Source organism: Cryptomeria japonica, chromosome 10, assembly GCF_030272615.1.
Source record: "Cryptomeria japonica chromosome 10, Sugi_1.0, whole genome shotgun sequence".
NCBI classification, from domain to species: Eukaryota; Viridiplantae; Streptophyta; class Pinopsida; order Cupressales; family Cupressaceae; genus Cryptomeria; species Cryptomeria japonica.
Window position 1 is genome coordinate 615,089,379 of NC_081414.1, and position 27,518 is coordinate 615,116,896.

General features: G+C 36.9%; 1 protein-coding gene across 5 annotated transcripts in view; it reads left to right on the top strand.

The window, feature by feature from the left end:
* The window catches only part of LOC131065420 (structural maintenance of chromosomes protein 5), a 230,268-nt gene that overhangs the window by 17,392 nt on the left and 185,358 nt on the right, over nt 1–27,518 (top strand). For 4 of the 5 annotated variants that reach the window (XM_057999923.2, XM_057999927.2, XM_057999925.2 and 1 more), the window contains one exon: nt 2,805–2,878. The exons of the other annotated variant lie outside the window; for it this stretch is intronic. In XM_057999923.2, coding sequence (XP_057855906.2) covers nt 2,805–2,878 — 74 coding nt within the window. The remainder of the gene's footprint in view (nt 1–2,804; nt 2,879–27,518) is intronic. 5 annotated transcript variants of the gene reach the window in all.

Consider the following 27,518-nt stretch of genomic DNA (forward strand, 5'->3'; position numbering starts at 1 on the left):
AATTCTACATAGGACTGGAAACAATCTTTGGTGGTCCCTTAACTGAACCAATGGGCACCACCTCATAGTTGAGAACCATGCTTGAATTTCATATTTTGTTATTGTCACCATCATGCTTATGCTGCTCTATTCTTATATCCATGCAAACTTCCCCTTGAAATTTTCTGGTGATGCTCATAACTTTCTCAATTGTAAGAATATCTCCCAACGAACTTCTTCTTAACTTTTTACTCCATGACAAATTTGGAGATGAAACATCACACATTATGCAAAGCTGACCCAAAGTAAACTCAATGCCATAACAAGTTGTCTTATCCAAGTCCATGTCATAATGTTCAGTTTTCTCTTTATGTCTACCTCAAGTGCTTAGAAGTCTTTGTGTCTAAATGATGCAAGCAGTGATGAAAATCGACTTGTAATATCTTGTCCTTCGTAAATTCTTTGTCTTTCATCCATGTAGTTTGATTCCAGCTGCATTTTACCATGCTTAGTCAAATGATTATGAACATGTAATTATGTAAATGGCAAGAATTTTGCTTACCATTAATTGCTGGTTTGAGAATTGCAGCAAGCTCAAACATAAAATTCTGCTCTAGTGCATGCTCCTCGACAATATATTGCTGTAAATCAAACTTATATGTTTCTTGAATTCAAAAACTCTGCTCAAATTCTGAATTAATGAGCCATGCGAAAACTCTTATTTTGTTGGTTGGAAGGAGATGGTTTGGAATAGAGTTTGGTCTTTGGCATTGAAGACTAGCTCTAACTTTCCTAAGAATATTTTCTTCTTCCCCTCTTCCTTCCTTGATCTTCTTTAATAGTTTATAAGGCCCCTTTTGTTTGGATTCCTTGCTTCAATTATTTTCAAGAAGTCATCAAAGGAAACTTGGTCTTTGAATTTATTAGGTTATTCCTGATGCTGATCATCAATTTTGGTGGCCTCGTGTTTATAATTTATCTTTTCCGTCTGCATTCTTATCAATATCTGTTGGATGGTAAATCCTTCCTTGGGTAAGAATTCAGGTCACCAATTCATGTTCTCTCTCCTACAGGTTGACAAGTTTGCCAGCTTTGATACCATTGTAAAGTCCCTCCATAAATTTTCTCCCAAACTTGCAATATTTATGATTTTAGCTTGCAGAGATTTTGTCAAACACACACAATCTACTATAAAGAAATTTTGATTGCAATCACTTGGAGCAGATGTAATTAAAATTCAAAATCATAAATTCATCATTTATTCATACCATCATTCTCAGATGCTCAAGGTATATTGTAAAACAGTTGGCAACCTTTTCATAGAATGTAGATGGCAACTGTTCATTAAATTCTGACAGTGACAGTGAGCTCGGGTAATCAAGACGAGTCCAGTGGTACTTTTTATAGGAACTTAGAACAATTACAAAATTCTGATTGCAATCACTGAGAACAGTTTCTTACTAAAATTCTATATCATATATTTATCATAAATTCATACCATCATAAATAATGTCATCGTCTTCATATAATTTGCTTTGCACTTTGATTGAGTGGTGATTCTTGTTCATTCAACCCTTGATTGTGCTATCAGGTCAACTGGCTTATTGTTTTGCAATTAATCTTTATTTGAATTGTACTGAGGTACATGTTAAAACTTCCAAATTTCTTGTGCAGATTCTGAAACTTGAATGAACTGTACTTTTCAAAGTCTGCTTTTGTTGGCATTCAATGTTTATGATTTTAGTAAAAAAAAATAAAATTTCAATTTATCTTCTCTATCTGAAATGCATTAAAGATTTGAAGCTTTTGCTTGGACTGTGTAATGATCTTAGTACCTAAAGGCCACAGAAGGTCATTGTGACAGAGTTATCATATATTAACTTACTTTGAATAAGTATTTTGTATTTACCATCAGCAAAATTTTCATCGATCTTCCAGGCTGGAAATCGTTCACTATATTGTGCGTGGTGGTTGGTGATAAGAAATGTTTCTATTCATGTCAAGTTTGTAGGTGTGTTCAGAAAGTGCCTTGGAAGTGGATAAACATTTGGGGTGTGTGTGCATGCATGTACTGTTTATGACTGTATACAGTCATAGACATACACAAACATGTTAGGAGGGGGAAAAATGGGGATTTCACTTCTCCTGGTTAGGCAGTAAATGTATCCAAAACTGTGACTTCACATATTATACATTACTGTTTCAGTTCAGATGACTAAAAATAACTTTAAATTTGTAATTTAAAATATAAGTTTGAATTTTTAATGGATAAATTGACTTTGCTTGTGCTGTGGATGGTATGCACTTGTTTCTTGTTCCTATCTTCATGACTGCAAATGTCACCAGATGCCCAGTTTGAGGTTGGGCTATACCAATGTTACAAAATACTAATAAAAAATAGAATGAGTTAAGAATTGGTACAATATCAATAGCTCAAAATATTTTAATTGTTTAACCATCCTTTGTTGGGAGAGGCCTCTCTCATTCGTCAAGGGTTGTTAGTGCCATGATGTGGAGAGGGGCCTTTACCCCCTCCATCAGTCAAGGGGCACATATTGTATTGATCCATTACTTTGCCATACAGACCACCTTTGTTGGGAGTTATATTTATTATATTACAAATTGGCTTTGGTATTTCCTACCCATCCCTAAATAGCTCTCAAGTCTTGACGTGAATTCAATGGACCTTTATTTATAGTATAATCTTTCCATTTCTTTAACATTGATACTATTTAGAAATATTGATGCACTTATGGTTGCTTTTCCGTTTTTAATGTTACATTCCTCAGATATCTTAAATAAGTAATGTTTATGGTGTTTCATAGGGCGATTAGTACCAAAAAGGGAAATCCTAGACATTGTTCACAAGTTCAATGTTCAAGTTGGAAATTTGACACAGGTAATGACATCTCAGCTCACTTTGTATGGTGTCGTGGTTTTTTTTTTGTGACATTCAATCAAACCTTTTATTAGATGTTATGTATGTATGGTATTGCAATTTTGAGCCATTTTTTCATTCCATTATTTATTTGATTGCTTTTTTTTTACCCAAAATTTTATATCAAAATATACTCTAGCTTCTGAGTTCTATTTACCATGTTTTTCTCATGTTTAAACAATGCTTACTATCAAAATATTACCTAATAACTGGTTAAATTTTTAAAGTGGCAAGGCACAAATATAAAAATTATGAACATTTATTTTTTCTTGGTCATTTTCACTACAGTTTCCTTTTATAAGCTTTATTGTTTATGATATATATTTTTTTAATTTTTAGTTTTTTTATATTGGAGAACGGTGGCATGTTTGTTGGCAAGATATAGGAGGTTGTGAGGTACCATGCATAACTTAGGGTCATTTCTGGACCCATACATAGGTTATATACCACTTAAATAGCCTTAAATACACCGTAATATGTCTAACTAAAATGTGTGAAGAAGATAAATAAGAGTCATTATGAAAGGATGAAAAAGCATATAGAGGCTGTATAAGGAAGTGAAAAGTGGGAGATAAGAGCATGAATCTTATGAATTATATATGTGCAAGAAAAAGGGTCGAAGATATAAGAGAGATATATGGGAAGAACAAGGAAGATGATAATGTGAGAGTAAGCATGAGGAATGAATTGTAAGACATGTATGATACACTTAAGCATATTAATATATAATCATATTTATATTGATGTATATATGTGTATGCATATAAATTTGGTTTGCACCTATTACATATCTAAGTTTTCCCTTCTTATTGCATCACGTTGAGGTTTACTGCATAGAATGGAGTATAAAACCTTGGACTCCGGTCTAGGTTATTTTGTCAACAATACATAAAATAAGTAGTTTGAAAATGGTAGCCTTCTAAGTAAAACAACCAAGCACCTTTAATTAGGATACCAAAAGAAGGTGGCTAGGGAACCTCCCAACTCTTTGTACATAAATGATAGCCTAGATCTCATAGTAGATTTCCTGAAAATAATTTGCTTCTCAATGTACATATCCTAGTGAACAAAGAAAACAATTCTATCATCTTAAGGAACATGTTTATATGTATCCTTTTGTAATCAACAAACATACTCTAATCTTTAGGATGCACAACAAATGATGCTACACATGGTAAGCACTGATTATGGTGCCGTGAACATTTCAAGAAAAAGACTTGGCATGATGATATCTAATTGCTCTAGTTGTACAATCATGTCATGTTCATCCTTTTGCATGGTTTCATCCTCCAATCTCTATATAAGGAGATGAACCTCTTTGTAATTGACATCTGATAACTAATAGAATGATAATATTGTGTTCTAATGTTTTTAAATATTTATAACATGGTATTGGAGTAGGGGGTCACGTGAATTTACCAGTTGTAGCTAAGGGTGAAATTCCTGAGTTGTTCTTGGTATAATTCGTGGTCTTTTCTTTTAGGAAATCGCAAGGGTGTCGTTCAGTTCCAACAGTCAAGGTTATTGTGTTGCCATTTTGTTTCTACAAAAATCACATGGTTTTTGATTTCAAAAATTGTCTATTTTCATCTAAAAATCGTGGGTTTATTTCCAAAAAAAATCACTTGGACCTGTAGTTGTGTTGGGAATCAAGGTGTCTCAACCTCAGCATTCCTAGCATTGTATTTATTTATTTAATGTCTAAACTGTAATTTCTTGCTCATCATATTTTGTCATCTAGTGTGACATGGCACAGTGAGTTGTCTTCATGCTGGAAGGTGACATGAATGTATTTTCGTCCCTACATGGGAAAATAGATGTCCCATTTTGGTAGAAATATTCTGCTATGTGTCAGCATTGTAAAATGTGTAAGCCATAATTGTATGACAGATTCTTATGACAGGTTATTACATACTCCTATGATAGGTTGGACAAGTGTTATGAGGCATCTTGCATTGAGAATATAGGTGCCCAAGTTGGGTTATGATGAGTTGTAAGAGAATCAAATATTTATAGTCGGTTTTGACAGATTCTCTTACAATTATCAGTGTTGTCAATTATGACAAATTCTATGACAGTTGTAAGGTTTGTGAGAGTATCCGTCATGTATTTTTAGCAAAAAATGAAGTGCCCAACTTTGGAGGCATGTGAAAGTGGTTAGAGAATCTTGGACAAGTGTCTATTGCATGCTTAGAGATGCTGGAAAAAGGTGTTACATGGATTTTGACGTCCACCTCTTTTGGCTTAGTCTAGAAGCTACTTCATATTTGTAAACCTCTAATATTGTATGTCTTTTGTGTGGGTATGCGAGATGAGTGTCATGCCTCCACCATAACACTTCCTCATTCTCGTCGAAGGTTATAAACAGCAATCTAAAGTCAGCATGAACATAGATAGTGCCAGTTCAATAAACAAATTCAGGTTAATTAAATTGGCTTACAGCAAGTGATTAATGTATAGAGCAGCGATTTTATTATTGCAGGCAGCGATAAAGTAGAATTTATTAATAATAAAGATCTGACTTAATAATGAGCAGCAATCAAAACAATAATAATTACTTTAGGACAATAACTAAACATTGTATATAATATGGCCAGCGATTGCAATTAGTAAAACAAAGATTATTATGGGAAGCATAGATGCAACGATTTGTGTATTAGACATTGACAAACTAAAAGGCATCGATTATGATTAGTTGAAGAGGCAGTGGTTGTTATTCTAAACACAAATCAGCATCAGTTCATTCATGAAAAGTGCAGCAAGGCAAGACACCCTTTGAAAGGGTTGTGACCAAGTAAAAGAGACAACCCTTCGTTTCTTCTTGAGGGGTATATAAGGCAAAGCAGAATTCCCATCAAGGAACTCGATCGGATTATTGGTAGATGACCTGCAACAGCAGACTTGAATCTAGAACCTGCAAACAGCAGACATAATCTAGCAAGTAATTGGCATGCAATATGAGGATCTTGCTTAACATGTAATCTTGCATGTAGTATTAAGATAATTCAGAATGGGAGTTGCTAATTCATCTAGACTCTTATAATTATTTGCTTAATCAATTTATTCTCCTACAAATAATCATATAGAGGTTGGCAAGGTGATACGATTGGGAAAGTAGATATAGGTTTCTGCTCTAAGTAGGCCACCCCAAGTTGGATGGAATTGTCTTGGTTGAATGTTCCTGCCACTTGTGGGCTAAGATGTCGAGTTGTCTTGGTTGGATGCTTCGCACCCTTGGGATTAGTTGTGGCGGATGGCTCCAGGCATTCTTGGTTGTGGGAAGTGAAAGAAGCAATCATGTATGGATTAATAAGTAAACATTATAAGGAATGGCAACAGACTAGTTCCCACAATGTGAGCACACCACTCCAAGTTGGATGGAATTGTCTTGGTTGGATGTTCCATGCCCTTAGGCTTAGTTGTGGCCAACAGTCTCTGGGCGCCCTATCACGGTTTTCCCTCCAATCCATAGTATGGTTGATTGTTGGAATAAGAAATTAGAGAATAGATCCAAATAGGTGATATTAATCATGATTTCATCAATGTTAATCATTTATCTGCAATAAGTTTAATAGTAATTATATGATTTAGTTATAGAATGCTGTTTGTAAATAAATCATATTATTGGTTTTGTTTCTTTGGGGCAAAATTCAGGCAAATATGTTTTATTTATAGATTTTTGGTGGGAATATTATAGTACTTGAACACTAAATATTAGATGTTAGCCATTCATGTTTTGTGGCAATATTGTAGCACTCTTGGGTGTGAGTGCACTTGGGAGCTTATATGAGAACATTCACATTAAGAAGAGGGACATGTTGGCCCAAGAGTGCTTCAATGATGTTGTCTTAGTCAGATACAACTTTCACAGTCTCACTAAAAAGGTGGAGGGGAAAGATTCTCGTGATGCCATTAACCTATATGACATTGATTTATATTCCATTGGAATGCAAGGATGTGAATGTCATGTATAATGATGGAGATCTGCTGAATTGGAGAGAGTAGGAGTGGAAATAGTGGCACTAGGAGATGGCATATTGATGATAAATTCACTCTTGAGAAGGATAATCCTAATCTACCTTTATGTTCAAGGTTGTATACTACTAGGAAGTGGCTAAGGAGTTCTAAACTGTAGTTAAACAATATTAAGAAATTTGAAGTTTTAGCCTCTGGGAAACATGACATACGTAAACAATAACATCGATTCATGACAAATTGATAATCAAATATGCATTCTCTCAAATCATTGTGGAGTCAAGAATACATCTCTTCACATCATACTCTCTAGTTGATGGGTGGAAAAATAGCAAATTTGCGAAATGTAATGTGAGATCTAACATTTATGCATAAAATTACTTAAGAGTAGGTATCACCTATGGGTTGATGGATGGCTAGATATTGTAACATTTAAGCTCAAAATTTTCATTTGACATATGCTTTTTGGTGGAACCAATACAAGTGGTAGGGAATGCTATGATCCTATAACTACCCCCTTATTATGAAAAGTCATTTAAGTAAAGGTTAAGAAAGTTATATAAGTTAGACACACTTAGCGCAAGTTAAAAAAATGTCAAGATCATGTCTCAAATTTCATATTTGATAATTGTTAAAAGGAATCATACTCTGTGCAAGAATATCTCCTTTGGTGTTGGTAACCATCTTGGTCTTTTTGTGGGTACTAAAGTGTTGCAATTATTTTATCAAAGAGGCATGCTGCCTTAGTCATCATAATTTTATTTTTGATAAGCTAGTTTTATAATTACTTCTATAAAGAACTAATGTATGGACTTTCGCAAAAAAGGGGTGTCATGGGATCACACCCCAAAGTTGAGCATACTAGACCAAGCCTTGGAAAACAAGCAATCTAGAGAAAACCATAGATGGCTGAAAATACCAACTCAAAACATTACATCCTTTATGTAATTATGCAACAAGAGCTAGAAGGCCAACAACAAGTGGTGGACCACAATCATTCAACTTGGAGTCCCATCCCACATGTGACAAATCCTTGCCTTTTGGATTGGTTTGCCAACCTATATTGGCATTGTTGGTTTCATTTTGCTGTTTCTGCACTACAAATTTTTGGTCATTAGGGTCCTCTCGACGAGGCAAAGTGACAAAATGAGGTGTGGAGATGTGTCTTGCTTAGTTGATAGAGAACAACCATGTTATCGAGAAGATAGGAGAGAAGGATGTCGATTTGATGAAAGGGCCTTTGGCCCTTGTGCGGGGATGGTCATGAGGTTGTGAGGTACGTTGAACATGAGCAATAGCACAAGGCATGTTGCCCTAAATGTTCTAGTAGAGTAAAGTAATGGGCCACCTTCAAAGCTAGCTTGTTGGCTTGCACTTGGTTCTATAGAAAAACATTAGTGATTATTATGGTTTGCTATAAATAGAGAATTGCAGATCAACTAATGTGAATTTCTTTCTTGCGAAATAAGAAAAATTATATACACTTGGAAAGTATTCCAAATTTGTGTGAATTTTGTAGGAAAAAAGATCATTGTGCCAATTAAATGGTTTAGGTTGCAAGAGTTTGAAGAAGTCATGAATAGGTGTTTTCCTACATGTATTTAACCAATTTTGGTTCAAGTTTTTTTTCCCCTTATAAATTGTAAATTTCCTTCTTAATTTGAAAAGTTAATTTTTTTTAGATTTTAGTTGTAGTTATTCCAAGTTTTTTTTATCAAATCTCTAGATTTGATTCAAATGGATTGTTGGTGTAAATAATTAGTCATCATGGATATTATTACACTTTACTTAAGTTTATTTAGGAAATGCATTTCATAGTAGTTTGGGTATGAGACACTTGGGTGTTTGTGCCACATTGGGATAGTGTGTGTAGGAGAATTTCCACCTTTTATGGTGTTGATCTTGTTACTACTCTATCATATCCACTTATTGTGGAGTGATAATTCCATCTTCGGTGGGTGATCCACCTCATGTGGAATATTTTATTGTTTCTCCTACCTACCCACACCTATTTCCTACCTATCCTTGTTTCTTATTGAGCCACATGTCATGTTTGTGTGCTCACATATCCATATAGCCTTGCCTATATAAGCAGGCTCATCTACATTGTACGGACAATCAATCCAACATCTTCTAATGATCCAGTTGATCATATTTTGCATCTTGATAGAATACAGTTTATTCCTATCATCTATATTTTGTCTCTCTTATTTGTGCTTTCCATTGCCTCTAGATCTTGGCAAAATCTCACATGGATCATATCTGACTTACAATATTTTTAACATTCTTTCTGCTCATAGGATCATATTAATTTATAATTAATGCAATAATCCATGATACACATTGTTGGAATTTCTATACTCTGTAATAAAGTACATTTTCAACACTAGAAATACGGTATGTTGGCCCCATTTTTGAACTTGACCCATATTAAACTTTTTCGTGCTTATTGTCTGTCACGTGCAGCCATTTCAAACCTACATATCAGTTTTGAAAATCTGAGATGAATTACCTAGAACTTCTCAAACTAGGTCCTTGGGTGCAGTTGAGTAGTTTAGCTTGCAAATTCATGAAAACAATTAATTTTGAAGATTTGTAAGATCTGGTGCAAAATCCTCTTGTAGGAATGTGTTGATGTGTTTTTTATGCACTATGCAAACACAAAATAAAATACCAAGTATTCTATCCTCTCTTGAACAAAATCTCCTCTTATGCTAAACTTCGTGATCATAGGAGGTGACTCCAAGGTTCCAAATGTTAGGTCTTGACGTGTTCTTGGATAGACTCAATGTTATGATTTGATATTACTGGAATCACAAGGTGGACTTATGTTGAATCTTGAATGCTTGAATGCTGTTGGAGCGTGGAAATTCACTTTACTTGATTACAAAAAATGTAAAAAGAGTTGAGGGTTTAGAAAGCTAATGTAATCCTAGGATGTAAGAGCGATGGACAATCTTTGGTGAAACTCAACTAGACTTTACTTTGCCATGCAAAGCAACAACTTCACAAAGTTTAGTGCAATCTCCTAAGGTAAGCGTATAATGTTCAAATCACTACCACAAGCATAGACACCATCAAGACGATGCATATCAATGAAGAAGTAGCAATTGAAGTTAAGCTTGGCTAAGATGGATCCAGTTGACTACGCAAGACACTTTACAATCAGCAAAGGGTTAGTAGTATGGATGTATGAATTTCTTCATTGATCATGCACAAAGTTCTTCCATTCAATTAAACAATATGAAAATTAAATGAGAAGTAGAGACCATGCAAATCGCTTAATCAACATATGAAGTTCACCATATCTTCAATGAAATTTACATGCTTCTTGCAACAATATCTTAACAACAATCTCCCTTTTCTCCTATTCTAATCTAGCTATTTGCTTGCTACTTGCTAACTATTCTTGAACTATTAACCTTTACAAATGAAGAAGTGGAACCTTATATGGTGCTCTCATTACAATGAGTGGCTAGGATCAAATCCACATCAATGGTCGAGATTGAAAGATAGAAACCCTAATTAGGGTTTGTTACACCCATTACAAAGCATTCAATGCTTGATCAATGGTAAAATTACATTGAATGGGACACACGTCCTTCCTTGAATTACTCACCAATGAATGATGATGGTAGGTACATCGAACTTTATACTTTGCATGTGGTAGTTATCCTTCCTTGTTGAATGAGTTAGATGCATTGAATCTAGACGCCATATCTTAGAATGATGTAATTGGATAAGTGATGACCAAGTGCCATCTCAGCTTGTTCTTTGTAACTCATCACAAGTGTAGGTGATTGATACATATCTCTTGATACTCAGCATTTCCAAGCTCAAACATGAAGGAGATGAAGGTAGGAGATATTCCCAAATTGCATCATCTTCTAACTTTGATTAACTCGTCTGAAACTATCTCCTATCTTGATCACCTTTGCATCCTCTTCTTCTTCATGCATCGGAAGATCTCTTGATGTATTGGCATTGACTCTTGGATTTTCGAAGGAAATTTAAGATTGAAAATTTTCTTCCTTTAGCACGTGTATTCTCATGCTTACTCTTGTGAATCTTGTGCTTTTTTTGTAAGGACCACCAAAATTTCAAAATAACATAATACACAAATTACACGTCATCAAGTATATATTAATGCCACGTGCCCAAATATACAAGAACAGAGATACAAAATTACATATTTTGACATAAAGTTAAAGTGAGAAAACAGTAACAAGACTAAAAGTAGTGAAACATATACCTTTACCATAGACCATAAGGTCGAATACAATAAAATACTCAATTTACCAACATGTAGGCCACCATGATAGGAACTTCCAACATCAGTCTCCCTCAAACACATCATGGGCGAGAACATTGCCGGAGCACGTTTCCACCCTACCACGAAGTAGTTACGCTTCCCTAGAATCTCTTATAACACGAAAGATACACAGCCTAGCATGAGGTAGACTAACAATGCAATACTGGTAGGAGTAATGGAATTTGTGTGACATAAAATATCCACATTCCAACACTAATGCAATGATATCAAGGTCACACAAGGAGCATATATTATACATGTAAAGATAGAAGCAACAAACCTTGCTTGACTATTTAAAATCATTCCAAGATCTCAATTTCATATAATTTATTTCAAGAGGTGAACTTAACATGAATTTATCTCAGATGCCAAGAAAAACACAAGAATACCTTTGTAAACATGCATACAAGATCACAAGAAGCACATATTCTCATAAAAGCATACATGGAATATAGGAGCACATAAGTGCATACAAGGGCAATAGTCTAGGCATATCCAAGTTTTGAATTTAACTTCAATCATAATTATTTTGAGGTACTGTTGACGTGTATTTTGTACACTATCAAACACAGAATAAAATACCCTCTCTTGAATAAAGCCTCTGATTGCTGAAGATATCGCGGAAAAGGATCAATCAGGATGACTCCAAGGTTCTTGTATGTAGGGTCTCTACGTGTGGATAAGCTCTTTGTGGTATGATGTGATTTGCTGGAATCACAAGGGGACTTACATTTGATGATTGAACGTCTAATCTGCTTTGAATATTGCTGGAACATAGGCTCTTGCTAGCTTTGATTTGAAAAAAAAGAAAAAAGATGAGGGCGAGGAAAGGATCTAATCCTAATACTAAGAATGTAAGAGCAATGATTGATCTTCGATGAAATTCTAACTAGGTCTTGTTTTGACATCGTAGGACCATCTCCACAAGGCTAGTGCGATCTTCGAAGGAAAGCTTTATGATGTTCAAATCATCGCTGCAGGCATAGACACCATCAGGTTGATGCATATCAATGAAGAAGCGACAATTGAAGTTAAGCTTAAGCTGAATGATTCCAGTTGACTACGCAAGGCAAGTCTGCAATCAACAAACTGCTAGTAGTATGGATATACGAATTCCACTATCAATCAAGCACATTTCTTCCACTCATCTAATAACATGAAATCAAACATGAGAAGTATAAAGACCATGCAAATTGTCGAATCGACCCATGAATTTCAACATTTCTTCAATGAAGTTACAAGTCTTTTACAACAACATCTTGGCAACAATCTTTGCCTTCTCTCTCTACTCTACTCTAATTACTATTCTCTCTCTATCTTCTAACTGCTTCCAACTATTCCTAACTCTCTTACCATCATCTTTACAAAATGAAATGCCGGAGCTTATATAGTGCCCACAATACAATTCGATGGCTTAGATCGATTTGAGATCAATGGCCAAGATTCAACAATGAAAACCCTAATTAGGGTTTGTTACAACCATTACATAACATTTCATGCTTGACCAATGATAAAATTGTATTGCTTGGACACATGTCCTCTCTGGAAAATTCCACCAATGAATAACCGGGGTAGGTACATAGAAGTTTGTGCCACCTTCCATGAGTTAGGTACATTGAATCTGGACATGCGGAGGTGGAACAATCCGACTGGATGAGCGATGACTGGGATGCCACCTTGTCTGACACTTGTAACTTGGTAGATATTCAACTTAATGTTGTTGAGAAGCTAGCTTTAATCAATTCATCTGGAACTATCTACTTCTTCAACGAACCCTTTGCTTTGACTTCTTGTGTCCTTGATGTGCAGAACGATTGATGTACCTTGCCTTGGAATACTGGATTGGAGAAGTCGCCCTTGATGACTTTAGTCCAAAGAAGGCCGTCCTTGTCGATGCTAGACTGGAGGAGGTCGCCCTTGATCTGGCTTGATTTTCCTTGATTAGAGCCTTCCGACTTGTAGATCCTTCGAGTTTGGGAGTCGCCATCTTGATACCTACACAACATTTCAAAATTAGTAACATGTTTTGCAACGTGGAAATATAGACTAGAAAGAGGATTTAAGTTTTAAATTAGGAAACCTTATGATAAATCTTTGAATTATCATTTCCTAAATTTAACTAAGCCACTTGAAATTGAAAATTGAGACTAGGAGAATCTCGCCATACCTCCACTTGAGAACTAAATCTAAGAAAAGATGCAAAATTAAGCAAGTTTGCTAGGCAAAATGTGGATCGAAGTCTTCAAAATGTGCTTCTTCTATCAACTTCACCACCTCTAGCCTTCAACGCCTTGAGGAAAATTCGCTCCACCTCTGGCCTTCAACAAAAATCGCTCCTTCCTAGACCAAATTTCGCACCTTGTTGCTCTTCTCCAAATCGCATTTGAGTGAATGAGTGAATGATGGATTAACATCGCTCAAGATACCCTCACTATATAGGCGCTTACCATTGCAATTTCCCATAGGCCGACTTGGAAAATAGGCCAAAAATAAATAAAAATTTAATAAAAGAAGAGGCCAACTTTATAAAAACATTAAATAATACCCCAAGTGCCCCAATTTTATTTTTAAATTAATAATAATTAATTTTAAATGCCTTTATAATTAAAATTTTGATTTTTTAAAGGCATAAATTAATTATTAAATGTTTTGCGCACTTATTAAATGTCAATTTAATTTCAAAAATATTTCAAGGTTTTATCGAAATTGGCATTTAATGTGTCATAGATGATATTGGTGCCTAGGCATGGCAAGATAATGGACATCAACAAGATCGCTCTGGTCCCTGGGAGAGGGACAGGAGCGCCCTTACACTTTAGCCTTGCAATTCTTGTTTTTCACGTTCAACACTTCATCCTGGACGTCCAAAATGGCATTTTACTTGAAATCTTGAGTTTGATCTATTCAATTTTCGGAACGAATGCTCCTTAGAACCATTTTCGCCCTGGTCCCTTGGTGAGGGACAGGAGCGATTTTGCCTTTTGCCCTTTGTTTTTGTCTTTACCTATCGCCAATGCAAGTTGTGAGGTAGGCAATGGTCATTATTGTTCGTCCTATGCATGTTCAATTCGCCCTCTCAAGACAAAACGAGCTCTTCTAAGGATTTTCGCCCTGGTCCTCCAGTGAAGGACAGGAGCGATTTTTGTATTTGAGCCTAAGATTATTGATTCTTGGGGTAATTTCTTTGTTCACCATCTTCTTAAAGGCATTTCTGACTTTGCACAACCTTGCCTTGGCGTGGTCTTGGAAGGAAATGATTGTTTTAATGAATATCGCCTTGGTCCTTGACTGAAGGACAGGAGCGCCTTTTAGTTTATTGCACAAATTCTTAATCGTATCAACCTTGAATCACTTTCTAGACGTAGAATATCATTCCCCCCTTCATCTTGAGTCCTGGAAGCAAGAAATAGTATTTCACAATGCTAGGTAATTAAGTATTTTGAAAATTTCCCTCAGGTCCCTTGGTGAGGGACAGGAGCGCCCTAGCCATTTTTCATCAACTTGATGGCCTTTGTTACTTCATTCCTCCGTGAAACCTTTTAAACATCATTTTGACCTTGCGTCTTGACTTGGATTCGTCCGAATTTGGAGAGGAAGGTTAGCTAATGTGTTTTTCGCCCTGGTCCCTGGGAGAGGGACAGGAGCGATTTTGCATTTATAAGCTCACTTGTGTTTTGCTAGCTTCGAAAATTATCTTCAACGGATCGATTGCGTCTTCCTTCACCCACCTCAAACGCGAAACTTGCCTTCCTTTTGCCAAAAACTTGTCTTGAGGGAAAATCGCTCTGGTCCCTAGGAGAGGGACAGGATCGCCCTGGCCTTTATGAGCTCATTTATGCCTTGTTAACTTTCAAAACTATCTTCAATGGGTTGATTACGTCCTCCTTCATGCCTTTGATGTCTCAATTTGTCCAAACAAGGTCAGGAATGACTCCACTAAGCTTTTTCGCTCTGGACCCTTGGTGAGGGACATGAGCGATTCGCCTTGGACCCTTGGAGAGGGACAGGAGCGCTTTTCGCTCTGGATCCTCAGTGAAGGACAGGAGCGAAATTTGACTTTTTGAACTCTCCATCAGGATAATTTTTATGGAATATAACATTTAAGTATAAGTCTTATACTTTAAGTTATATTCCATATATACTTTCAGGATGTTTGAGAGTGGTTTCAGACCTCCAGGAGTTATATTGCAAAATCTAGTTTTTTGAGGTTTTTCAGTTTCCAGACTTAGTCAAATTTCAGGATCAGGACATTCCAGACTTAGCCAAATTTCAGGATCAGGACTTTCAGACTTAGCCAAATTTCAGGATCAGGACTTCACTCCAGCAGGACCTGCTATCCTATTGATCTTCCCAACAGCACTCAAAATGCAAAGGCTAACTAACAAAACCCTAAAAGACCAAAAAACAAACCCTAAAAAGCAAAAAAAAGCAAGGGTCCCCATTTGCAATGGGGCGATGTGTGAAAACGTCACAATAGGTACCCATATAAACCAACCAAGATTTCAATAACATTGTTATATGATAACCAATTCTATACGGGGTACATCTTTTGCACACATATAAGCTCACACACATGCATATATCGTACCCATCTATTGAAAGACAAGTCCAAGTCAACACACAATGTTCATAAACTACTTCATACTGATAAGACACGAGTCATTTAGAAATTAAAAAGTAAATCATCTTCTACTGTTATAAAAAAAAATGTTTTTTTTTTCACAATATCTATTTCAAGGATTTTTAAGAAATGAAACATTTGTCAACATCTCATCTAACATCTTGAATTTAGAAAAATTCATCTCCTACTATAAAAGGATAAGGCAAAAATACCTTTGACAATTAATTCTAAAGAATCTATCCACTTCTATGCATAAGCATTTTAACCGATCTGCAAATTTTATTATAACCTATCTGCAAATTTTATCATAACCTCATGTTCAAAGAGGATTGTATATACTCAAATGTTGAGTCCTAAGGTAATTGACTTTTGGGTCTATGTTATACTAAGATTATTATAGACCAAACACCTGGTATAAATATGAACTTCTTAACTAACTATATAATATTCTAGAACAGTCCTTACATACACAAAAATTGATTAAATCATTTACTTAAGAATGAAGGATAATTGATTTAACATTGCTAGTGGGAAACATATTAATTGGTTTATAATAGATTCAAATTAGACTATATACTTATACTTCGTATCTTAATACTTATTATTTACATCGTAATGAAATCATACCACTAATACATATATCATGTTATCCCATTGGGTTGAATTAATCTATCCCAATCATTTACCTACAAAAATTTAAGATGATATATCTAACTTTCTAAAAACAAGAGATGGTAATGATAGTAGACATCAAGGTGGTTATGCATTCTCAGCTTGTTCTATAAGGCTTACAATTCAAGTCATCTATAAATAAGTGATGACCAGGTGCCATCTCAGCTTGTTCTGTAAGGCTTAGAATTCAAGTCATCTATAAATAATGTATAATGTTTCAACTAGAATAATACCATTTTAACACTTTATTAAATATTGGGAATAATTATCCATTCTCTATCTCTGAAATAGTAGTAACTTCTATTCTCCCTATTTTTTAAAAGTATAATATACTCCTAGATCGCTCCTATCTTTTTTATACAAAATAATACTACGGTGACATCCTTCTTGTAATGTCCCCTTCTCAATGATGTGCTTTCAGTGGTCCATTGGCCTATTCCGGAGACTCGTAGGCTATTTGGAAAGGAGAATTAGGGTTTCCTATTTTCTAGGAGGATTCTTTTGTGTTTTCAGGGCGTATATGTGGGAGTTTGACAGTTTGGATTCTGGATTCCTTCTGGGTTTTCAGAGAGCTTCAAGATGGTTAGACATGCATCTGCATCGGGTGACTTTTTCCTGACTTACTATTTTTAGTAAGTGAGACGACTGCTCAGAATGTGGTTAAAATCACTTTGGAAACACTTACTATTTTTAGCAGTATGCTATTTTTAGTAAGTACTATTTTTAGCAGTTCTATTTTTAGCAGGATGTCAGCTGGCCTGTTCAGATGGCTATTTCCGGCAGGTCAGTTTGAGCAGTTGGTCTTCCAGCATTTTTTGGTGCTATTCTTGGCAAGGATTTTTGCAGCTCAGCTCAAATGACTATTTTTGGTAGTTTAGTTCAGAGCCCCAACTCAGTTCAGTTTTGGTGATTTCCAGCACTTCAGTCTCTGGCTCAATTTGGCAATAATCAATATTTGAGGAGAAGGTATTTTAATATATTATACCTTAGGCACGAGGTTTAAATATTTGATTATTTTATGGATGGACGACTTAGGAAGGGAGAAAATATTAATTTTAGCCTAAGTCTATTTGGGCGAAAATTGCATATGACTTCAAGGGGGGCGTCATGGTGTTAATAAGTAAATTATAACTCAAGGCAAATGGGCGATTTTCTAAGTATATTGCCTTAGTAATATTTTTTATTTGGAAGTCATAGTTGGGCGCCCACTTTACACTTTATTTTATGACACTTATATTTATTAAAAAGGGCGAACTTGTGCAAGGAAATGAAATGAAATGAAATGCAATGCTAAATGTGGATGAAATGGAATGGCATTTGGTTTGGGCGTATTTGGAGTGCATTCGAGTTTGAATTTGGTTGGCAAAAAGTTATAAATAAGTGACTTGGGCTCTCATTTTGGGATCTTTGAAAATTGCATCGTTATGCTGCCGGTTTGGCTACTGAAAATCTGAGCTTCGAAGTTGGCTTCCTAGCTGAGTCTCAGTTTCGTACTTGCAAGATAGTACCTAGCTGTGTCTTTGTGTTCCCATTGCTGATTGGTAAATGAGTTGCAGATTATGGAGTGTTCTATGTTGGATTTGAGTGTTCCTGGTTGCTGGTCGCGGGATTGCTGAAAGTGAATTTTGCTCACCCCTCTTAACCAGGCGACTCCATCATTCTGGGTATCGGCTCATCCTTCCTTCCTAGCCATGGCGATACAATGTGTGAGTTTTTAACCATTTTAAATGAGCAATGAATTTATTAGATCAAATCGAACTTCCCAGGTATAGCGTGGGTTTTTGCAGTTGCCTTGGGATGCGTGCCAAATGATTAGTGGTCTGTTTGGGTTGTAATTTGGTTGGGATGTTGTTGTTAGAGTTATATTGGGGGATTGGGATTGATTTGAGTTGATTCGGGTGAAAAACGAGTGAGTTATGAGTATTTTGATGTTTCTATAGGTTGCTGAAATTGTACTTTCAGCCTGTAGATTAGTTGTAACAGAAAATTACAGTCTTGTTGTAAAATCTGCAATTACTCCTCTCATCTTATCTCTATTTTTGTAAGGTTGTTTCAGTAGTACTGATCATCCCTTCTTTCTGATATTATTTGTAATCCCCACTGCATGAGTGGAAGAGGTTGGCTTGCCGCCTTCTAAGTTTTGTAATTCAGTTTTGTAATCAGTCCTCCCGCTGAATAAGTGGTCGAGTGATAAGTTCAATTCAATGGTCCTCCCGCTGAAATATGCGGTAGAGTGATAGCTTAATGTATTGTCCTCCCGTTGAAATATGCGGTAGAGTGATTGAACTTCAGTTTATTGTAATTTTTCCTTGGTCGGTTTACCGCCAAGAGCTTTGGTTTCCATCCTGCTGGATAAGTAGAAGGGGCTGGCTTGCCGCCCATGCATTGTAATTTTCAGTTTGATTATGATTGCTAACGATCCTCGGAACACCGTATGCTCTCACCCTCCCAGTCTGGGCTCTCGGTGAACAAAAGGTGGAAGGGTTCCCTTTCAGTTGTTTGGTTTATTCCTCTAACCTTAACGGGTTATTTGTTGTGGATGAATTGTTATTGGTCTAAAAACAAAAAAAAATTACTGGGATATTTTTTTTTTTTGATCGGTAAGAGGCCGAGGCCAAGAATTTTATTAATTATTTTAAAGTTATAGTACAACTCTCCACTCGTGCGGGCGCCGGTAGGAAAGAGTGGAGGCGAGAAAACCTTCGGCCTTGCCTGGGACCATAGTCCAGCATAATATTACATAATAAACAATAATTCCAATTTTTGGTACAACCTCCACATAAACCAAAGAGACCCCGGGCCGGGGAAATCAGGAGGGGTGTTTTTATGTTACCCCTCCTTTACAAGCCCTTATTTGCCACTTTCAAATAAAAGATGTCATTATTCTTTAGCTTCCAACTTTTAGCTCTGTAGATGATCTTTGATTGAATAGTTCCATGTTTGCACGAATTCTGCCTGTTTGGCCTGCATAGTTAGTTGCTCAAACACTAGGTAGATTGTTAGTACCAGTCAGCCAACATAATGGATGGAAACTCATCTTATGAGACCTGTCTTTTAAAGAATATTCATACGAAAATAGTCCTTAGAACTGCAATAGGAGTTAGATTCGTTAATGTCCAAACATGAGGAATCCCATACTTGCAGCTCTTGTTAATGCTCCTGGATGCGGTCCCTGAGAGAGAAGGGATCCAAGTTACACTAACAAGGGTTGGTAAATGGGATTCAGTCATTCCCTCCTCCTATCCTTTGAGATTATAACAGAGAGGGTGGTGAGGTAGGATTCTATCATGCAAGATAGCTAAAAATAGAGATTCAGCAGGTGGCAGTTAAAGACTTCTCCTGGATAAAAATGCCGATGTGTACCTACTGTAATAAGCAAACATTAAGAATTGCTGGTTCATTAGAACGAGAGGAGGAATGTGGCAGCCTTGACTAAGTCTTGAGGGTTCAAACCGCTTATAGATTTGTCTCAGCACTAAAGACTATGGTTGAGTCTAAATAACCTCTGTTTTGACCCAAAACAATCCAGAAGATCTTCTGTAAATTTATCCCTAGTCTGCTATCGGGAATATACCTTAATGATGCTGAGGGTCTAAGGGATTGAAGTGAGAAGTTGGGTTGAGGTATACTTCAAGGGTTGAAATTTGGCTTTGGGCATGAACAGTCCGAAGGGACTATAAACAAGGCCGCCCCAAGAGTGCTTGAAAAACACCGAGAAATATGTTTATATATATATATATATATATATATATATATATATATATATATATATATATATATATATATATATATATATATATATATATATATATATATATATATATATATATATATATATATAATTGATGCAAATGCTGGAATGACTGTATAAATTTTGAATGAGAGAGTCTGAAGGTATCTAAAAGTAATTTTGGACCCTGGGTAAGAGATGATGGGTCTATCAATAAAGGAACATCCATACAAAAACCATTATAGCCGAAACATTAAATTTATCCCTAAAGCTTAAGAGACTCAGGAAATCTGCAGGAATTAGAATTGAAAGACACCGTAACCTTTAAGTATTGATAAACCCTTGACTCTAAATTTCTTATAGATTTGAAGCTAAAAACTGGATTAAATAAACATTTGCTACATATGCATAGCACAAAGATACCTATTAAATGGTTAGCATCTTTAGAAAACCACTAAAACCATACATTTCAGAGGTAAGAATAACGCTAAAAAGTGGCAACCATATATCTCAAAAAACCAGTGTTATAGAAAGCTAACCAAGATTGTTATTTTCAGGTATATATATATATATATATATATATGTATATATATATATCTGTGAATATAAATTACTGAATGAATGTATATTACTGAATTACTTCCATTTTTTAGACTAGAAGCTTAAGAGAAAAAACTTAGGCAAGTAGACATCTTGAAGATATATAATCTGTATTTTACCTTAGTGTAAATGCTTTCCCTGTATACTTCTAGCAAAAAAAAAGTTATTGTCTTCGTAGTCAAACTAACTTCGAAAAACCAGCTCAAAACTTATCAAGTTAAGGAGATCTCCTATACTACGATCATTATCAAAAAGGACATTAGGCTTAATTTCCAATATTCCTTAATTACTCAAAAACCGAAGATTATATCTAATACCCAGACCTTTGCCTATAACGAAGCACCCTTCAATGGCCATTAACTTTTCCTTCTTGGCTTTTGAGAGGAGTGAGGCTCCAAGCTCCCTGGAGTCTCTGCAGCAAGGGCTTCAGGGGAGCGAGGGATGGGCATGTGATCAAGGATGGCCGTAATATTTTCTGCATCCAGATAATTCTGCAGCCACTTCTCCCGCGGGGGATTCTTTACCATGAGGATCTAGGAGAGGAATTGGAAGTTCCTGTTCCTTACAGAGCGTAGAGCTTCGAAGGTCCTGTGGTCTTCAATAACTACAATAGGAAAACGAGGAACCGGTTTGTTGTTCCTGAAAAGGACATCATAGTCCCGAGGCTTTGGAGCTGTGAGATCATCGTCTATGTTCACCAAAACCCGTTCCAATTCACCAAGAACGTCCTTAATGAAGACCTTCTTGCATAATTTCGCTGACACCTCTCTGTCTCTTTCGAAATACATTGCTAAGGCTAGGAACATAGCAGCGATATTTGAGTTAGCTCGGGTTCGGTCCTCATTCATTATGAAATCCTTCCCTAGGAATTTCATAACTGCTCCAGAAATCAAAGGGTTATGTTGAACCAAGATACCTCTCAATCTTTCATCTTTAATTTCACCCACAAAGGCCATCTGGCGTCTTAATCCCATAAGTCTGAGTGTTGTATCCATTGTTGCTCTGTGGAAGGATTCTTAGCTATCCAAAGAAGGACTCGCGCTCTACCAACTTAATAATGAGTAGTTACTGAGTAGTAAATATCAAACAGGGAATGAAAATTTCAAGACGAGAGGTAATTAATATTACCTTACCGCCACCGAGCCTAGGTTAACTCAAATGTCCCATCATTGCGGCAGCCTTACTCATCCTTCGCTGTTAGCCGTCAAAACAGGCTTTGATCGAGAGAGTGGCTGACGTATAGGTTGTCATTAATGATTCATTCGGCTATTAGAGTTGGCCTTCTATAGAGATCACATAATAAAGCTATGGATATCTAGAAAGGCTTAGGTTTTAGCGGGAGGCTATCTATACATTAATAGGGTTAGCTCTATATCCATGTTTCATATACTTTTGCTAGGATATGAGCTCATGTTTATAATTCTAAACTTATTTAATGTATGGGTAAGTCTCCCTCTAATTCTCAAGCCTCTTACATCACATTTAACTAAATGTGTTACCCGAGAAGAAGGAAGAAAGATAACACCTATATCACCAAAATCTCTAAATTTAGAGCCTAACTGACTAATATAAAGGGGAGAATCTTCGAAGATTATTTAGAAAGTAAATATTTAAACAGTGACTCTGAAGGTTCTGAAGGAGGACTAACCCGGGCTCGAAGCCTTACTACGGTATGAATAAGTATAAGATATCTAAGTTAAATGAGTTTAGATCCTAATGAAAATAATTAAAGAAGGAATTCTAAAAGAAATGAATTTCATGAATATGTATTTAAAAGATGGCTCTGGAGACTCTAAAGGTGGGCTTGCATGGGTCCGGCATCTATCTAAGGCCTGAAAAAGTATGAAATATATGGCTGAATATCTATAGATCTTAATAGATATGATTATATATATAAAACTTCTACATGAAATGTATTTATATATATATGAGGATTTGTGATTATAGATATAACTACCTCGCGGGTAAGAGGATGTAAGTGAGTATATATATCATATTTGGAAAATATATGAGTGGATGTTTATATATACATACATATATGTCTGTATGCATCCAGACAGCCATCTATCTATTTGTATTGATGAATGAATGTATGATTGTAATTGATAAATATCCACCTCCATATATAATCAGACCACTGGATATATACTTAGTTTATTCATAGTCCCATAGTTTTATTTTGGGGGAAGCTCGAAACAACCCTAATCTTATCCTATGTCTAACTGCAGGGGTAAGACCTGCCTGAGGATACTAAGATATCTATAATAAAGATGATAATCTGAACCTCTCGGATCTAGGATTAGGTTTGAAAATGGATTATAGAACAAGGGAATTCCGTCCTCTATACTTAAAGATAGGGGGGAGAGAAGATAGAAAGGGCTAAAATTATCTTAGGAAGGCAGGGATAGGAGTTTGATGCCATCAGCCCCTAAGTTAGCGAGCTCATCTGCTCTTTTGTTGCCCTCCCTATAAATGTGATTAAATGTGACCCCACCAAACCCCTTACATAGATCCAAAGCCTTGGATAACAAGGTATTAAGTTTCCAGTTGGGAGTACTGCCTTTCCTAAGAGCATTGATAATTATAGCCGAATCACCCTCAATTTCTAAACACCTTGCATCAAGTTTCCTGCATAAAAGCAAACCTTCCACTAGGGCCAACAGTTCTGCCCAGTTGTTTGTGATAATGCCAGCTGGGGAGGCGAGGGATGCTACTTCCATGCCTTCCCAATTGTGCACAACACATCCTATCCCTGCTTGCCCTAGGTTGCCCTAGGAAGCCCCATCAAAGTTTAACTTCAACCACCCTTTACCAGGGGGATGCCAACTGCATGAAGCTCTAGATTGAAGGCAGGCCGAAGGGCCTTCACCTACAAAGGGGGGGAAAGACAAGCCTTTCCAGCGTTTTATGATCTTTTCATCCCAGTGAGACATGGAGGCATTTTTAAGTGACCTCGAGGCAAGTCTATTATTTACAAGCTCTGTGACAGCTGACTCTATTTTATTAATGACTCTGAGGACATCTAATTTTTCATTCTTAAAGATGCGCCTGTTTCTTTCTTTCCAAAGTTCCCAGATTATGGATGATGGGAGAGCTTTCCACAGTCCTTCAAAGAGACAACCCTTCTTAAGAAGAGGCCAAGCCCTCAGCATTCCTAAGATGGTATTGGGGAAGGCTGTAGACCACTCAAGATTACTGGTAAACCAAGTCCAACACTGATGAGCATAGGAACAGTTAAGGAGAATATGATTGGTGTCCTCTTCCTTGGCTTCACAAAGAGGACATCTACTAGCACCCTCATAGCCCATACGCCTGATTTTGTCCACAGTGAGGAGTTTGCTTTGGATTGCAAGCCAGGAGAAGATGCCTGCCTTAGGTAAACAATTCCTATCCCAACACAGATTTAGAGGAAGTTCTACCTTGGGTCTTAGAACTGAATTGGATATGTGGGAGTACCCATCCCTGGCATTGTATTCTCCACTTAAGGAGCTTGCCCATACCAGCTTGTCCTTAACATGACTTAGGACAAAGTTTCTAGAGTTGAGAATGGACAAGAGTTTGAGCTTGTCCCCTATCGGAATGACTTCATCATCCCTTTCGATCCACTGCCAGCCAGCCCCCTCCTTTAGAGGGGAAAGGTAACTATTTAATAGGGGTCCTCTATTAGCTTTGAGAAAGGCTCGGGTAGTCCCGAAGTCATGGATGTTTTCAATGGCTTTATATCCTCCCCATGAATCTGACCAAAAGAGAGCCTTGTCCCCTGAACCTAGGTTCCAAGTAAGCTTGTCCGAAATGATCTTCCTACACTCCGACATACAATTCCAAAGGTGGGAGCCTCTGGGGGGATTGGATTCCTTGAAAATTTGGGATGGGTCATCTCCATTAAGGTGCTTGAGGTTAAGCAGTCTAGCCCATTTAAGATGTGGGAATCTGAATAACCTCCATACCAACTTTGCCCCCAATGCTCTAACTTGGACTCGAGGGTTTTTGATGCCTAAACCCCCGTCCTCCTTGGGTGAGCATATCTTGTCCCAGGAAATAAGTGAGATTTTGTGGTTGTTATCAGTTCCCTGCCAGAAGAAAGTTCCTAGATGCCTGTTAATTTCAATAAGTTTGGAGGAAGAGAGCCGCTGAAGGGAAAGCTGGAAAATGGGCATAGCTGATAAAACTGATTTAACCAAAGTAGCTCTGCCCGCTGAGGAAAGCCATTTCCCTTTCCATGAGCTGATTCTAGATTTGATCTTATCCACTAAGTTATTCCATAAATTAGAGGGTCTCCTGCCTCTGTCAAGGGGGATGCCTAAATATTTGCAAGGAAGGGATCCTATACTAATTTCCAAAGCTTTACTAATATCTTTTTCAAGAGGGGGTTCAATGTTGAACATAAAGATAGCAGATTTAGCTAAGTTAACATCTTGACCTGAGGCTCTCATGTAAGAATTGAGGATATTTTTAAAAGCGCGGGCCTCCCCTAAGTCACCTCGTCCGAAGAGCATTGTGTCATCCACAAATTGTTGGTGGGTAAAGGGGGGAAGGTTTTTAGTGATGGGAATGCCTTGAATCTTCCCAATCTTCTTGGCCATCGTAATAGTTCTTCCTAGGGCCTCAGCCATAATGATAAAGAGGAAGGGGGATATAGGGTCCCCCTGCCTAAGCCCTCTCGAACTACTAAAGAAGCCTACTGGGGAGCCATTAACTAGAACAGAGAATCTTGGGGAGGATATGCATTCAAAGATAAGGTTGATCCAAGTTTTTGAGAAACCAAAGGCTTCTAGGCATTTGCAGAGGAAACGCCAATCAACTTTGTCATAAGCTTTACTGATGTCCAATTTGATTAACATGCTTGGTGATTTGTTAAGCTGAATTGAATGTAAAGCTTCTTGGGCAATGATCACTCCATCATAGATTGATCTTTCCATAACAAAACCGGTTTGTTCCTCACTAATAATAACTGGAAGGAGATTTTGGAGTCTAGCTGCTAAGGTTTTAGTTAACAGTTTGTACAAAGTGTTGCATTGAGCAATTGGTCTGAAGTCATTGAAACTCTCCAAGTTTTCCTTTTTTGGAATGAGGGCGAGAAAGGTGTTATTGACTTCTTTAAGAATCTTTCCTGAGTTTCTAACCCCTTCCAAGGCCTCCGTGATTTCTGTTCCCATAAAATCCCAGCATTTTTGAAAAAAGCTGGTGGGGAAGCCATCTGGACCCGGAGCTTTGTCAGGGTTCATTTTGAAAAGGGCAGATTTGACCTCCTCCACAGAAAATTTTTTTAGAAGGGTTTGGTTATGGTCACTGGTTATGAGTTTAGGGATATTCTTGATGAAGTCGAGTTGGCCCTTAAGGTTAGAGCCTTCAAGATTGTTTAGGATATTCTCATAGAAGTTAGCTGCTTCAGACGCAACCATATCTGGTTCAGTCAGGATGGAACCTTGGGAGTTCATAATTTGAGAAATTCGGTTGACTCCTCTCCTTTGCTTAGTGCTATTGTGGAAGAACTTGGTATTACGATCCCCTTCCCTCAGCCAGGTCTCTCTGGATTTTTGTTTCCAAAAGATTTCCTCACAGGCTAATATCTTTCCATAATCCGAGAGAAGGGCCTTCTCCTTAAGGAAAAGGTGCTCATCCATCCCTCTTTCTATGACCTCAATATTAACCCTGTTAAGGTCGTTCTCTATTGATGATTTTTTGTCAAAGATGTTACCAAATTTGGTCCTATTCCACTCTAAGAGCTTCCGTTTTATAAGTTTTAGCTTACTTGCAACAATAAACATCTTTGATCCTGAGAAGGTGGAGCTACTCCACCATTCTTCAAGTAAGCTTAGAAAATTATCATCTCTAAACCACATATTTTCGAATTTGAAGGGACATTTTTTTGGGGTATAATCTGATAATAAGTTTAATTGAAGAGGAAAGTGATCCGATCCTGATAAAGGAAGAGGCTCTGCCTTCAAGGAGTAATCCAGTCCTGAGAGCCCACCATGGATAAAAAACCTATCAAGCTTTTCTGCCATGTTACAAAATCCAGATCTTCTATTGTTCCAGGTGAAGGCATTATCTGCTGTCTTAATTTCCAGCAGGGAATTCCTATTGATCCAGAGATTAAAATCTATAGCTGAAGGGGGGAGCCTGCTGCTTCCCCCTCTTTTATCTGAGGTTTTAGTGATGGCATTAAAATCTCCTCCAATGATGTTGAGGTCGTTCGAGAAGTTTTTAAGAAAGATCTCAATATCCTTCCATACTTTCACCTTATCATTGTTCTGGGTGGGGCCATAGACATTAATCAATTTAAATTTGAGGTTATTTTTGTGGATTACAACTTCTCCTCCTATCCAGTTCTGCTGGATCTCTAGTGGTATGAACGAAAGGGATCTAGGATCCCAAATGATAGCTAGGCCCCTTGAAGCACCAAAGGCTGGGGAATGATTAAGTTGTCTAACCCCTAGTGTTTGCCCAAAGATAGAAATCTTGGATGCATTCATTTTTGTTTCTTGAATTAATATTAAGTCAGGTTTAGAGACAGAGATACAACGCTTTAAGATGCGTTGTTTGTTAGGGGCATTCAATCCCCTAACATTCCAAGTTATGATTTTCATGGCTCAGTGGGGAGGTACTTCCCCTCCCCTACATTAAAAAGAGTTGATATTTTGGATTGACCCTTAGCTTCTCCATCCTTCAGTCTTAATTCGGCTAAGGA